Below are 16,426 nucleotides of genomic sequence, written 5' to 3'. Positions count from 1 at the left end.
CCTCAGACTTTTTCAGTTCCCTTTTGATAAATATCAAGTTTTCAATATATGCACGCTAAATTTTCTCTAAAATGAGCTAAGAAAATAGAACCCATTATTTTGGTATAGAGTTGACTTCAAAATTTAAGATTAATAACTCAACCAGTCTTAACATTAAAAAGAAAAAAAAAACTCAAAAGGCTAAGGTGATGGTAATAAGAACTGATGCTCAATAAAGAGCATGCCTTAAGGACAAACGATTAATGCAGAAAACTACTTGGCCTAGGTCAGAGAAAGCAAATGAGCAGTGCAAGAGAGGCAATGGTACCAGACCTGCCTTGAAAGAAAGGTTGTCATGCTGTTTTCTAGTATTTAGTTAAGATCACATACATTATGAAATAACCTACAGGCAACAGAGAAAGATGTATCAATTTAAACTTTTGTGTTGATGCATCATCATAAACAGCTTAAGACTGTAAAACTTTGCCACTGATTCTAAGTACAAATTATTTTTTCAGTTCACAAAAATGAGGTGTGAAACACTTCATATATTATACTAAGTGTCTTCAAAAGCTCAATTTTGTTGCAGAAAAGTAATTGGCAGTTACCAACTCTTTTGCATTGCTCTCTATCTAGCTTTCCTTAAGTTTTAGTGACAGAATAAGCAGCTATGTTTTTTTCCCGTGTTGTTTTTATTCATACTGCAGAGACAGCACATCTCTCACTGCATAGAGAATTTTTACTACATCTCAAGTAACCATAACATAATTCATCTTCCCATCATCCACATCCCCTCCTGACAGTACTTGAGTATTCTCACAGCCTGGCTCCTCCTCATATCAAGATTTTAATTCCACTCCTCTGTAAGGTATACTGATGATGGAATATTAATTGCTTTTGTGTCCTTCTCCTGTGGAGTCATATATGAAAAGCAATGGAAGTTGCTGACAGGGAAGCTGCTAGCAGCAAATGCAGAAATTCATTTAGGAGAAGACATTCGCAAATAGAGTATGAACAAGTAGTTTAGTGTGCAGCCCACAGTCACAGGACGAGAAAGGTACCTGTGGTAGCAGCAATCTCTTGTTCATCATTGTTTATAACAACTACAGTATGTCAAACTGTCATATCAAAACATACAATCTATCTATGCAGATAAGAAAAACAAATACATCACTGAAGATGCCTCTTGGCAAGGCAGAGCATGAGTCACCACAGTTACAGTTACTATAGAAACCATACCACATCTAGATGGCACCATTTTATGCATATGTGGCCAAGCTTGGTTGCTCTGGAAACCATAAACTTAAGGTACTTAGAAAGAGCTTGTTTAGATCTGAGGTTTTGTGTTTGCAGTCAGGCAAATATGCAGCATGATATTAATCTCAGGAGCCTAATAAGCTTAAGTACTAAACATAAATTTATTAGCATTATGTCAAAAGAGCAAATTACTACTTAGGAGCTGTATTTTGGAAGCCATTTTCTCACTCATCAAGCAAACCTCTTTTCTCAGAGGCAGTTTTAAGCAGACTCAAAACATAAGCAATTCTTGCAGCCATTAACCTACTTAATGCAAGTTCTAATTTCAAACTGTTCAACTGGGATTCCAGCTTCACCTGTCTAAGTAAAGCAAAAACCATTTCAGTCACGCAGTTGAGCACCAGAGGATTAATTTAATGCCTAAATTCAAACTTTTTCTTTTTTTTTTTTAACAATAAAGTATAATTCTGGAGTCAGCCAACTCTTGAGAGTATGGGATCCAATAAAAGGACTAGCCATAAAATCCAAGTGTGTATCAGATCCACCATCATGCCCCTAGCCATTGTCTCAATATTAAACCTCCCCTGTGTAACTATTACAACTAGATAATTATGACTATATTTATGGATTTAACCTTATCAGGATTGCAATGATTCAAAGTAGCTTGGTTTTCACCGCTACTTGTGCTTTATTAACCTTGGGGTTTTATCATGCACAATTTTGAAAAGCTCTGAATAAGCCAAGCATCTTTCCTAGCTATATTTGGTCAGTATTTTTGCTACTCCCTTTGATCTTTACATAATAAACAGAAAGCTTTAAAAGTAAGTACTTGAAGAGATTACAAAGTTTATTTAATTTGATTACTGTCTTAAGGTATTTCTAACTACCTTTACACAAGCAACTAGAGATGTACTGGCATACAAAACCATAAGCCAAGTTGGTATGAACCCACTGATATGAAAAACAAGGCTCTTTGTCTTTCCACTGTACTAGGAGGTGGCAGATAAACGAACACCCAAACCTTAAATAAAAAGTTATTATTTATTATTATTTAGCCGATGGTCTTCAGATTTTCTGGGTTTTATTAGGATGGAGGAATATCAAACACGACTTTACATATACTCACTTCAGCCCTGGAACATCCAGAAGATTGGTCAATCCAGTCCAGTTAATTTCCAAAAGCTGTGAATTACACAGGAAAGGGAAGGGAGGGAGTGGGGGAGAGACGGGGTGGGGGGAGAGTGGAGGAGGGAGGAGGTCAGAGGAGGGCAGGGAGAAAAAGAAAAGAAACAAACTTGATCACTACAGATTCTGACCAGTAGAGGGTTAATAACCAGTTTCCAGGATTTTCTTAAGCAAAACTTTTTCCATTCTAAATAATTTTTAGCCACTGTTTTTTTAAACAGTTATAAAGACAACTCACCATCTTCTTACCCACCCTTCCACACAAACATAAATACACACATGCACACCCTAATACACATGTGTACATAGTATCTACTACATATAACCAATATCAAATACTGTAATGTGGTCCTATTTTCTGAAGAAATATTTTCATATTCACCATAGACCTGTAATAGATGAACAGTCACCAACATGAATTTTCAAAGAATAACAAGCTGATGAAGAATCCTATTTGGGACCAGAAAGATAAGAGATCTAGAAGATATGACCAATGGAAAGAACTGGTCATAGGATTGGGAGGTGGAAGAAGGATGTGACAACATGACAACAGCTTTCAAACACAGAGGCGGCTGTTCTCAATGATAGAGACAAATTCATTCTACCACTGATGCAGTAAAAATGAAAGATATCAACAGGATTAAGTACCAACGTGAGAAAAATCTTCAGAAAAAATAAATAGGCATAACTCATTGCTAGATCATATATACCTCCTTCGCTGAAAGTCTTTACAGAATATTAGACCAATGCTATAAAGGTACTTATCTGTTTCAGGGCTGCTGACATTAACGACCAATTTCTAATATTGTTTTTAATCCTGTAATGGTTTAATTCTAGATAACAGAACTAACAGAATTGAGTTTCCTTATCTCCCTTCTTACTGAAAACTTTCTATTAACTGCATAGAATTGAGTCGAAGCAACAAACAAATCCAAACCCGCCTAATGACCACCATGCTTGCAAATCCAAGCAACCCAATCTAAGAATCACTGCATAAAAAAAGTTTAAAAGATTTTGAGATTCCTCAACTAAGAAACTAATTGTGGTGGTTCACTTAAATGCTGAAACAAAACAACAAATCTCTAAAAGAACATATGTTGCATCTTTCCACAAAAAGGCAAGAATAATCACCCTACATTCATTTTCTATAAAAAAACAGCACATACCATTCCTTTAAAAAGGTTCTATTAATAGCTTAATTAGTGATTTCCTTTGTGAATACTTTGACTAAATATAACACATAATACAATTACTTACATAAGGAGCACTGTTACTTAACATACTTTTGGAATGGTGGTAAAATATTTTAACAATATTATCTATGAAGCACCTAGCCTACCTGTAACAAACAGTAAAGTAGAAAAAAAATCATTATCCTTTCAGTGGAAAAGGTAGTAAGATATAGTAACTAAATGTTCCAAAACAAAAGGTAAGACATATCATGGGATGTACTGCAAGAATCTACACAAGCCAGCAACAAGCCACAAAGAAGGCTAATGTTATCCTGGGCTGCATTAGGAAAACCATTGCCAGCAGGATGAGGAAGGCAATTCTTCCCCTCTGCTCAGCACTGATGAGACCACACCTGGAGTGTTTTGTGCAGTTTTGGGCTCCTCAGCACATGGACATATTGGAGAGAGTCCCAAGAAATGGTCATGAAGATGATTAAGGGACTGGGGCATCTCTCCTATGAGGAAAAGCTGAAAGAGCTGGGACTATTTAGTTCAGAGAAGAGAAGGCTTGGGTGAGATCTTATTAATGTCTATAAATACCTTAAGAGAGGGTGCAAAAAAGACAAAGCCGGGCTCTTCACAGTGGTGCCCAGTGACAGGAACAGAGGCAATGGACACAAAATGAAATGCAGGAAGATCTCTCTCAACATCAGGAAACACTTTTTAACTGTGAGGGTGACTGAGCACTGGCACAGATTGCCCAAAGAGGTTGTAGAGACTCCACCTTCAGATGTACTCAAAAGCCCCCTGGGCATGGTCCTGGGCAACCTGCTCTTGACAGCCCTGCTTGAGCAAGGGTGTTGGACTAGATGACCTCTAGAGGTCCCTGTCAACCTCAACTATTTTATGAGTCTGTGAACATATTACAACAGAAAACAATTTGGTCCCATCCAGGGATTGAGATCAGGGTCTTCCTAACTATGCCATTCAGTGAACAAACCTACAGACTTCAATGGAATACTTAAAATTTAGCACCTTCCCTGCTGATAGCCATTTGGAAAAATAACTTCAGTTTTGTACTACTTCCTCAATCCTGCAAACCCACAAATGTTTAAGTAATATAACATACAAGTAGCTTGGTAGTAGCTGATAAGACTAACCAAAGCTTGAGTTTTCAGACTGGTTCTCATGTTCTTAACACTAGTTTTGACATTACATTATGTGACACCTTAAAAATCTATGCAAGCTACCAAGGCTCTGAAAGAAGTAATTTTATACTGGTTTCAAGACAAAGAGCCCAGCTGATTACATAATTCATTCCCTTTTTCATTATCCATAGGCAAATAGGAAGGCAAATACACATCATGAATACCCCCCAAAAGTGGTCCCTATCTGAAGACATTCATACCTGCATCCCATTTAGCAGTTTTACATACAGATATTTTCAGAATAAACAGAAAACGAGAAAATATTTGCATTTGTTTGATTTTTTCATGCTTTGTTTAGCATATTGCATACAACAGTTAACACAGTAAAGTCCTGCGCTGCCTCCTAAACAGACTTAACTGTATTAAATGAATTGAGTAAAATAATGCATGTTGAAATTCAGCATTGAGAAACATCTCCTACACTAAACTGAAACATTTATCATGGTGGTTTCTGTATTAACTGCCACAATCCAAAACAAAACAAAGAACGATCTATGAGATACCTCTGAGAACCAAAAGATTTTCCATTTCTGTGACCAAAAAGCATTTTAAAGGGTTACAACACAGTATATGAAACACGAAGTGCCTATAGTACAATCTCACTATCACTTTGATTATTACACACCTCAAAAACTACCAATTCATTTGGTCATCAGCCCTTAGACCATGAAGCATGTAAAAATAGTTACACAAAGAAACTGAAAAAAAAAGTAGCGCTACTAAAAGTGGCCATTCAGACAAGAAATGCAATTAGTACATAGAATGTCAGAAGCTTCTATTCATCCACTTGTTGTACAGGAGTAAATATAAAGACAGAGGCCAATTTCAGACATGTTGAAGACAAATCCTTTTCCATTGAAAGTTGGAGCTAAGAATTTAACCATGTTACTAAGGCTAAGCACTTTAGAGGATTATTAGAAAAGCTTTGCAAATAGATCTTAAGCCATGAAATCTTTTGGAAGGAATACGATCCTTCAAACCACTGGCATAAACCAAGCTTTCTCTATTTGGGCTTTGAAAGTAAGTACTCCTTGTAGACAAGATTTGCTGCATTTGCCAACCACAGTGCTTCCTTTCAAGTTCTACCAGAAGAGCCCAGCAGTAATGAAGCACACTGGCATCATGCACTCTAATCTTAGTCTACAAATATTAGTGGAAAATGCCCTTCTCCCCCCCCCTTTTGGTGTTCTTCCCTTGCCCCCCATTGCTCCCAAATTACCCTCAATAATTTTGTTTCAAATCTGCACTTTTAGCTTCCAAACATAATCAGATTTCAGTATAAGACACACCTTTGGTAACTTAAGAAAAGAGGAGTTTTCCAAAAAGCAACACAAGTTCAGGCAAAAAAAGGCTTATACCTGCAGCAGGATGGAACTAGCACCGACAGCAGACAAACTGGCAGTAGTGAGAAAAGAAGTAAAATCTACAGTATTGCTTGATACACAAAAGGAAGCCCTTCCAGCCATATTCCAGCCAAATAACAAGGATTTTCATTCTACGTTTTGGGCATTGCCACGCCAAGACTTGCTGGAGAAGAAAATGACCCTCTAACTTGAAGTTCTGACAGTTAAACTAAAGCAATGTCACCACCCTAGCAAACTGAGCCCTATGGAGAAAAGGGGAACAAGCAGAAGACTTTTATGCCATCTGACAAATCATTTTATGAGGCACTGAATATAAAAAAGTTCCATACTTAAAAAACAGTTTTGGCCTTTAAATCTCGGAACAGGCTAACGATATTATTTCCTTCTCTGCCAGTGCTCTGAGCAATGCATAATTCCCTTGGTTTAGCTAAATTCAGAGAATGCCAGCTGGTTTTCTGCAGCAGAACTAACAGGGCACTGGAAAGACTACATTCAGGATTTGTCACCAAGTGAAATTCTGCCAGGAGCCAGAAATGGTGTGGTGTCTTTCCACAGCTCATTGCAACTGACAGAGGTGATATGCCTTGCAGACACTTACCAGCCAGCTCACTGGCCTAGAGCAGGATTTCAGACACCAGTTACACTTTCCAATGAAGTAGTATGCGTGTCATGCTACTCAAAGCTCTTTGCTCTTTCAATTTTTCCTCTGCTCAGAACAGTGAAAACAAATTGTTTCACTGCTCAGAGCAGTGAAACCCAAGAAATTTGTGTCTTATCAAGGCTCTGTACTGAGAACTAATGCAACACATCCATTGAAAGAATTAAAAAAAAAAAAAAAACAACCATATATATACACATATATATGTGTGTGTGTGTGTGTGTGTGTGTGTGTGTGTGTGTATATGCCTGCAGCCTATAAGAAAAGGCAGGCTAAAAACTGATGAGTATTTTTGCATAGTTAGTGTTCTCAATACCCTGGATGCCTCTACAAAGGGAAAAGAATGTACTGGAATGTAGAATATAGAGGGCTATAACTGAAGTTCACGGCAGCACAAAAGGCTGTCTCTAAACACTGCCAACCTTGTGGCTTGATTTGGCTGCCATAAGCACTACTAATTCTCACATGAGAAGTCACCGAGCATTTTAAAATGCTGATGAACAATTTCCTGCTATTCAAGTTATGGAAGTATAAGACTTCTGCAGGACAAATGTTAAACTCTGCTACAGGGCATGATGAGCCAATTAGGATAAGTTGTGTTTCTTCTCAGAAATTTAGATTAGAAGGGGAAGGGGACTAACTTGCCCTCTTTTGTTACTTGCGAATGGTCATGTAGAAACACAGTAGAACACAGCCTATAACCACTACAATGCTGAAGTAATATTTTAATAAGTAACATTATCCAATGTATTTCCTCAGTACACATATACTAAAGTCAACCTCTCAAACAAGCTTGACTATACAACACCACAGAAAATAGAAATCACACTGGTTTTCATCATTGCTACTGGAAACACAACATATCTCTGCACAGGAACTGTGTTTTACAGTAGTAAGTTTTTCAGTTGTAACTGTCGAAAGATTAGAGGCAATTGCTATGGAGATAAGATATACAGTTATTAAGAATCAGAGCAGGCAAGTTTTTGAGTTAAGGTGACCCGAAGAAGAATCACAATTGGTCTTACAAAAGTACAGCACACCTTGCTATTCTCCATAGTGTCAACTACTCAAAGCTTCAGTTCAAGCCAATTCTTTCTACTAGTCCTGCTCTTTGGTTCACACTCTTACAGTAACACTGACACTCTCCTGACTCCTTAGTGAGTTGGCTCAAGATGCTAAAACACATCTGTAGGGCAGGAAACTAGTCACTTCTTGCTGTGTTTAATATTCCTGCCACCTTATGCCACTTCACCAGCTTCCTTCAGGAGAAGAAGTTTCAACTCTGATATAAGAAAGACAATAACAATGAATGGGAGGGAAAAGGTCTCCCTTTGCATATGGTACTGTGGAAGCACCAACTTTGGTGGCCCTCAAAAAAATCCCATAAAAGCTATCACAATTAAAAATTAAAATAGTGTAAGTTATAGCAATCCCTAAGTATACAAAGTAAACATGCAAATCACTCACTTTATAAGCAACGAGACTAATTGTTAACAAGTATTGTAACAGTACCTATGATTCAGAATTTATCCGGGTGTTCCACAAACCCCTTTAAAAGAGGTTAAAACATTTTGAAGCAAAGATACTGACAGTCTCATATGCTCTGAAGGCATTTTCAATCAACTAAAAGCAAACCAAAATAACATTTTCCTGCATTCTACATAACCACCTTATGTTTTTTTCCAGCCATTTCACCAGAACTCATTCTGGGTGAAGCATTCTTTTTGAGTCTAAAGTACTGATAATTTTTAAAGTCACATCAGCACCGTGTTTTCCAAAGGCAGCCAATATTAAATGAAACTAAACCAACATTAAATAAATCAAAACTGCAGGACAGAACCAATCTGTAAAGTGACTAGAGGGAGAGCAGTGCTCAAGTCAGCAAGTGGGGGCAAAACTGTGAATGTAAAAATGAGAGCTTTGGAGGAGTTGACCATTTTTCCTGGAAGACATCCTGTTTTCCAGCCTTTGTTGCTTTATTATTAGAACAGAAGTATTGGTATTTTCATGTCTTTGATTTTTTGAGAAAAGGGTTGGGTTAGGACACACCTTCAATATTAGGTGTGCCACTAAACAAGCTTTTGAAAACTACAAACTTGCAGTCCAGCTATAAGCCACGTAGTCTTCAAGAACTGAACCAAAAATTTAAATAATTAACTTTATGATATTCTGTTCTCAAAGTTAAAGATAACTCAACTTAAAGAAGCAGAATATGTGGTAAATATACATAATGTTAACATAATGAGAAGTAATACAAAGCACCTTACAAATCCTGACTATTTACACAGTGCTAAATTCTAGCTGGCATTGAAGCTCAGAATTTTTAAAAACTACTTCAAAACATCAGAATGCATATATTTTTTTCTCTTGTTATCTTATATATTTGGACATATTTTATAAGCTGTTAAAACTTTTAGTACCTTCTTTACAATAACAACAAAAAAAGCCCACAGTATTTTAAAAGTTTCATATAATGTAAGAACTCTTCCAGCATCAAAAATTTCATGCATTACTCAGAAATATGAGGCTGGTAAACTCATTAACCAAGTATGTTCGGAACTATTAATTTAGGCTGTGTTGCCTTATATAGTCATTAAGGCCAGCAAACAGATGATAGAGAGCAAGAGGAATTGTTGCCAGTTACTTTCGACTGGAAAATATGAGAACAAAATCTAATGCTAGCTGCCAACTAATTCCTCTTCTCTTCTAACAAAAATATTGCAGAAAAGCTTTCCTTGGCTGAAGCCACTTGCTCTCTAGTAAGAAGACAGAATTTGGTTATTGCTATAAACAAGCCTTATTTTACATTTTTCTACAGAAGTTAGAAAAACAAACACCAAGATGACACATTGCAGTGGGGAGAGAAGTCTGCTTGGAAAAAAAACCCTAAATATCCATGTATAACTGTTGAAATTACATGATAATGTAATTCAAAGATACTTTTTTTGAACAATCCACTCTTAAGTTTTCTCGGACCTTGGCCACTAGCTTAGTTTTCAAGTGAAAGGGGAATGAAAACCACTTTTAATGTTTTCGTAACTGAATATTTTGGGGAAAGGGTTGGCTTTTTAATTTTGATATTCCAGTCCACTCTACTTCCCATCATTTTTTGTCCCACTAAGTCACCAGACTCCTAATAAAGCATCATGGCGGTAGGAGTAAAGACAAAATTACTTTGAACAAAGTACTTTAAAGTTCAGAAAACTGATGACCAGAAATGAGAGGTGTATTATTTGATATATTTTCAGTTTACTATCTCAGTTACAAGTTGCCCAAGTTAAGCACTTAGCCAATACAAGGCACTTAGAGTGGATCAGGGACAGAAAGAGCACAGATACCAGAGCAAAAAACTGACTGGAGGTATCTGGGAATACCAGAAATGATAGGTTCAGAAAAATGCTACCAGAGCACGATGCTGGGAAACAGAGGAAGTGTCAGAAAGTGCTCACAAACCAACCCACCTGCTGCTGATCTTTACCTCCCTATCCCCTGCCAGCTTTCCTGCCTCTCCTCTAGAAAGCAGCAAAGCAGTAGCAGCCCGAGGCACCCCAGGAAAGCAGTCCAGACACACTGCATTGAGTCAGGACTCTGGCACTTAGTGTGTCAGATTGGCTTCTGCAGAAGGATTGTAGAAACCGGTTTCTTTCTCAGTGAATATAAAACAGAACTGATAGAGGCAACACAAACCACATCAACATGAAGAAAGGTCATTCTTGTAGGAAAAAAAATGTAAAGCCTGTGTCCACACAGCTAAACTCTTCTCCCTGTTCCTCAAAAATAGAGTGTTTGCATTTAACTTGTTTATTAGATGGTCCCTGTAATGAGCTGGGCACTGTACCTAATCTGGAAATTGTTTGGGAGAGCACTAAATAACAAAACAGCATCAGAGAGTACGCTAACAATTACACAGTGCAGACTACCATAGAGTTCAGTCCTTGTCATGGCCCTGCTTAGACTGTTAGTATAAACATGAACATTAACAGATGTCCTACACTCATACTGCTCAGCCAGAAGGTAAAATAAGACAAAACTTAAGCAGACATCTCCTAATGTTTAGACTTTACTCAAAGAAATGTGTAGAAATCCAAATTTGGTTCATCCCACTGAATCAAATATTTTGGTTCCAAAACCAAAACCTTTTCAAAATATGAGCCACGATGTTTCATCAGTTTCGCATGAATTATTTCACTTTTACCAAAAATCTCACTAAATTATCTACAAAACATTTAAAATTCTTGTGTGTTTTAAGTCTACATTCCCCCCACCCAAGCACACATGGTTTCTCCAAACAAATGAAACAAGCCACATAAATGACACAAGTGACACCACAAGTTTTTCCTCGGCTGCACGTAAACACCTACACAAACCTATCTTTTCAAGGAACTACTGAAAATCTATCATAGGATAGATGGCAGAGATTCACAGTGTTTCAAGTCAGCCTGTTGCAGTGCTTCACTACCATTCAGGCCTTCCCTCATTCCCCTTGTCCAGCCTGAATCTTCCTTGTTGTGATTATTGGTTATCCTATCTGCCACTGAAATGCGGAATTGATTGTGTTTCTTTTCTGCATGTGCCTTTGACATTTTGAAGAATATGTTCTTCTTTGTCTTCTCTGAACTAAACAATTTCCATTCTTTCAGTCTGTCCTTGAGGGTCAAGTTTATTCTCATCTCCCTACTTTGGATACTCTCCAGCTCAGCAGTACTTTTGTTGAGGTGCCGTGTCTACAACTGAAAGCATTTCTGGTTTATCCTCTTGTTTACACATGCCAGTCTAGCTATATTGTTGTCATACCAGCCAGACCTTGTTGGCTTACCTTTGCTTCACTATTATTCATGCCCAAATGTGCACTTTGGCCTAGCACATATTCCAGCTGAATTACGTGACACCCTCTCTTTCTCTGACTTCTGCTAATGCCACGATTGTTTCGAAATCCAATTCCATCTCACACTGTACTTCATCTGTTCTCACACTTGGGTCATTTGTAAATGTAATGGTAATAGCCCACCTCCTACCCGGGTTAAAATCTTCAATCATCATAGAGGGTAATCTCAAAACACCTATTCTGATTTTAATTTGTGGTAACACCAGCATGGTTTTCAAAACAACCTTGTGCAGATGTTGGGGAATTTTAACTTATACCACACTCACCTGCAGACTGTCATAACCAACAGAAGTTGGGGTTTTTTGGTTTGTGGGTTTTTTTTGTTTGTTTGTTTGTTTTGTTGTTGTTTTTTTTTTGGGGGGGTGGGGAGTGGTTTTTTTTGTTTGGTTGGTTCTGGTTGGTTTTTGTTGTTGTTGTTTTTTTTTGTTTTCTTTTTTTTTTTACAAACAACCTAGATGGTGTCTATTGATCTTTACTTGTCCAGGAGATGTGTGAGAAAAAATTGACAGCTTTGACATAAAAGACTTCCTAAGTCCACGGTAATTATTATTCATCTTGGCTTCTTCCAGCATTCATTATATTTGTCCACTTTTTTCTGAGAGAAGTTCAACCAAATAGTAGCAATTTCCCAAATTCTTTCCTTTTGCTGCTTAATTCTTGCTCCATCATTTTCTGACTGCTATCATCATCAGCACTAAAAAGAGTAGCAACAGAGCTAAAAACACTTACAGGTTTCCTAAGGAAAAAAAGGGATAGTGCTCCAATTAGGGGCATGTCTCCAATTAGTGGTTCCAGGATAACCCTCATAGTCCCATGAATCTGTGAAAGAGGAGGAAAAAAGGCAATGGGATTGACTTTAGTTCAAGTTAAATAAAACCTATTCACTGGCAATGCTCGTACTTCTGATTCATGAAATTTGTGATTATAGAAGAATTTTATGTATATAGCTTACATGTCATCCAAACCCAATGCCAATTTACATAGGCATTAAGTAGTTTGGCTTACAAATTCTTTGCATTAATCTACACAAGGGTGTGTCATGTTAGTGATAATTTTGCTAAAAATATGAAGTAGATTATTTATACAGCTCAATATAAACAATTGTGGCCCAAACCAATATAGCAGCATCCACAAATACTAGAACAAGCGTTGGTAAATGCTTATAGGTACATCAAGACACAGACAAAAAAAGCATACTATGTTTCCTTGTTAGAGAGAGATATCTATCATCAAGAAGTTAAGGAAATTTGAGAAACAATATCAGAAGGCAAGGCTAATTATAGTAATTGCATGTAAAGTAATGATTTCATCTAACAGTGAAATATTAAGTAAAACAAAACTTTAAGCTCCATGGTTCCTTCACAAACCTATGCATGACATGAACATTGGCTTGATGTGAAATTATCTCCACCTTTTCTAGAAGAAAATGTTACATATTTAAAAGAGTTCTGTATCTGAAACTAATTTACCCTTTCATCTAAGTCATGCCACTGAAATTATTATGCAATATCAATATTATGCAACTGTGAAACAATAGTAAGTAACAAAACTACACAGTTACTGGTTCTTTCCTATAAACTAATTAAATCAGAAAATAACAATGCAGTGATGTCTCTATCAAAATCGAAAGAAAAAAATTAATTTTACCTGTATACTTTTCACACCAGCTCTGCAGAAGTATCTCTTGATCTCCAAATCAATTTCACAGTTTCCAACAAAACTAAAACCAAAAAGAAAGTATACATTTCATTTTGATGGACTAAAATGTAATACACAGTTATTTTGCACTGTCATGACAATATATTTCCTATCTTAATCCATACATAAGAAATGCATATTAAAACATCACAACATATAACAGTCAAGATTGTCAAACGAACTACATTCTCTTCAAAACATCACCACTGTCATCAAAATCACTCAAATTAATACATAGGTATGTTATCATCTCCAGAAACATGTATAAGAGAAAACACACAAGTAGCCTTATTTCTGGGAAATAACAGACACAGGATTCACACTCCACTTCAGGAAAGTTCTACATAGGTTTCATTGACAATACATTTACCCAAATCCCCTCTCATCTAATATAACCATGAGAAGCACTAGACAAGAGATGGTTATTTTGCTAAAAATTAAAGTTATCTGAAATATACAGAGACTTGCAAAACCAGTCATATTTAGAAATTCAATAAGCTGGGCGTGCTGAGCTGGATGATCCATTAAGCAAGGTTTAAGCCAAAAACAGCTGAGCCCTTTCTGAAGGGAGAGAGGAGGCAGGAAGTAAATTAGAAAATAATATATTAAAAACAAGGTAAGTTTTTCCCTGAACAGTTTTTGCATCCCATTTTTGAGAATGCAAGGTCAAAGGCTTGAAATCTTGCAGATACTGCCCTGTACCTTGGAGATAGGTTTGTAGAAGAAAAAAATCCCCATCTATTTTGCCCATGCTACAAGGCTAAAAGATTATGTGCACATGACTCGGACTCAGATATTAGCAGCTATTTTTCCTGAAGCTCCATGTAGGTCAAGCATGTACCAGCAGAGTTGAGCAGATCTTCTCCAAGAACTGCTGCTGCTGTGAGCCATATTGGGTCTGAAAACAAACTAATTCTGAGACTCAAAAAGAAATCTAGGAAGAAAGCTTGAGGTCCCCTTGCAGGACCCCTGCCCCCTCCCCTGGCAACTGATGGCCACAGGGTACTACCAAACGAAAACAAAGGTGAAAGTTGCTGCATCCAAGATATCCATTATTCAAACCATCTGTAGCCTCCTGTGGTCTGTAATAGTGCTGTCTATGGGATTTCAAGCAAATGTACCTCTTACCAATCCCTTAAACAGAAATAAACTATATTATCAAGACATCCTTGTAAACATCCAACACTAGAATTTATTTTGGACTATTCAAAAGGTAAGACTATGCAGAATCAGTTTCGTACAATGACCAGTTTGGGGAAATGAAACACAACAACATGACAGGGTTCTATGTGAAAGGAAGGTCAGTATTGCTTTCCCTGGAAAGAATGTAATGTGACTGTAGAGTTTAAAAATAGGTGTATAATTTTTAATACACAATTTAAAAGGATTTAATTTCTATTTTTACCTATATAACTATAAATAGAGATAATAGATATATATACACACACAGACACACACACATATAGAACTGGATAACAACACAACACAGAGAAGCAAGGTCAATCAAAACCTGCAACTGAAACCTCAATCTTGGCACTTCGTAGCATCAGAACTATTTGTGTTATGAAGACTGGAAAGCAACAATATGCTAGTTTGAAAATCCGTAATAACTTGATGACAAATCGAAGTAAAAATAGTAACAAGCTGCATTTGAGAGTCATAAGTCATCAACTTTTGACCTTATAATCAAGTTAACTGTGGTTTTATCCCCCAAGATACTTGGCTGGGTCTGTTAACAGGCGATGCCATACAGAATTCCACTCCAACATAACATGCAACTTCAAGTCACATTTCATAAGCAAATTCTATACATTCAGAGCATAATATCCCAGAAATACATATAACCCCTGTAACTTACAGATCACTGAGATAGATTACAGTTTAATGAGGACAGTCTTGAAAGAGTATAACAGCAGCTGTACTGAATCAGATGAGAAACACAGTATACTACTGTATGTGGTCATTCTAGGCCACAGAAAATACCCAGATGAAAAATGAGCAAAGAATAGGACAAGCATATTTCCCAGGAAATGACAATTTGTAATTCTGTACTTTGGACTATCTTAATGATTTTTCAGGTGGACTTTAGAAGGTCTTTTGACCCCATTTTTACATGGGTCTTCTGCCAGTATAATGGTAGCGAGTTTCTCCATTGAAATATACCACATTAACAAAAAATATTTCCTTCAGCCTAAACCTTTCTTTTAGTGCCAATATGTTTGTGTCATGGGAAGATGAAAACACTCAGTTGTAGACTATTAACAAGTATATCCTCAATCTCTCAATGTTTTTTGGCTTTCTTTACTACAGTTCACATTTCATTTGACAGAGCTTATCTTGTTTTCTGTTGATCCACAACCTTTCATTTTCCCCAAGGATTTAGTACCTTCATGAGCATCAGCAAACTAAGATTTATACTTATTAACAATTTAATTTTATCTTCATTTGCTCGTTATATTTTTCCCTCACACATCTTTGTCACCAGAAACTAGACTGTTCAATTGTAACATGAGTTTTGACAATTTTTTGCCATAGAGCTCAGAGTAATTAAGAGAAAGATACTGTCCCCTTTGCAAACATGGTCCTGAAATTGGATCTTTAGATATATTTTCCAAGGACTGCTTTGTGAATTAGCTAGTCAAGCTCCTTACAAGAGTAAAGTTCTTAAAAGCACAGTACCTGTTTCAAAAGGTTCTGAAAAACACTCTGAAACAATATTCATAATGCACCCAATATCCTTATAAAACAATAAAAACTAAACCAAACCCACACTGCATCTGCAATTAAACTTAAAAGCAAAACCAAAAAAAATCAAGAAAGATGCAAAACATATTAAAGAAGTGTTCTGGGGACACATTGATATAGTGTTTATAAAAAAATACAAGTAACTGTGAACAGTGAAAAGCCTCAAACATCTTACATACTAAATTTTAGACTAAACTTCATGGCAAAGTTTTAATAAATTAATTTAAAAAAATAAATCAAAGATAGTGCCTTAGCTTTGGTTGTTTTTTACTAAC

General features: G+C 36.7%; 1 protein-coding gene across 1 annotated transcript in view; it reads right to left on the bottom strand.

Moving 5' to 3' along the window:
* The window catches only part of ESYT2 (extended synaptotagmin-like protein 2), a gene marked incomplete at both ends in the record, with an annotated part of 70,368 nt that overhangs the window by 23,390 nt on the left and 30,552 nt on the right, over positions 1-16,426 (bottom strand). Inside the window, 3 exons of the mRNA XM_010014485.1 lie at positions 2,363-2,418; positions 12,438-12,527; positions 13,356-13,428. Coding sequence (XP_010012787.1) covers positions 2,363-2,418; positions 12,438-12,527; positions 13,356-13,428 — 219 coding nt within the window. The remainder of the gene's footprint in view (positions 1-2,362; positions 2,419-12,437; positions 12,528-13,355; positions 13,429-16,426) is intronic.

Source organism: Nestor notabilis, unplaced genomic scaffold, assembly GCF_000696875.1.
Source record: "Nestor notabilis isolate BGI_N333 unplaced genomic scaffold, ASM69687v1 scaffold28035, whole genome shotgun sequence".
NCBI classification, from domain to species: domain Eukaryota; kingdom Metazoa; phylum Chordata; class Aves; order Psittaciformes; family Psittacidae; genus Nestor; species Nestor notabilis.
The sequence above is the reverse complement of the archived record's forward strand: the minus strand, read 5'-3'. Positions and strand labels throughout refer to the sequence as shown.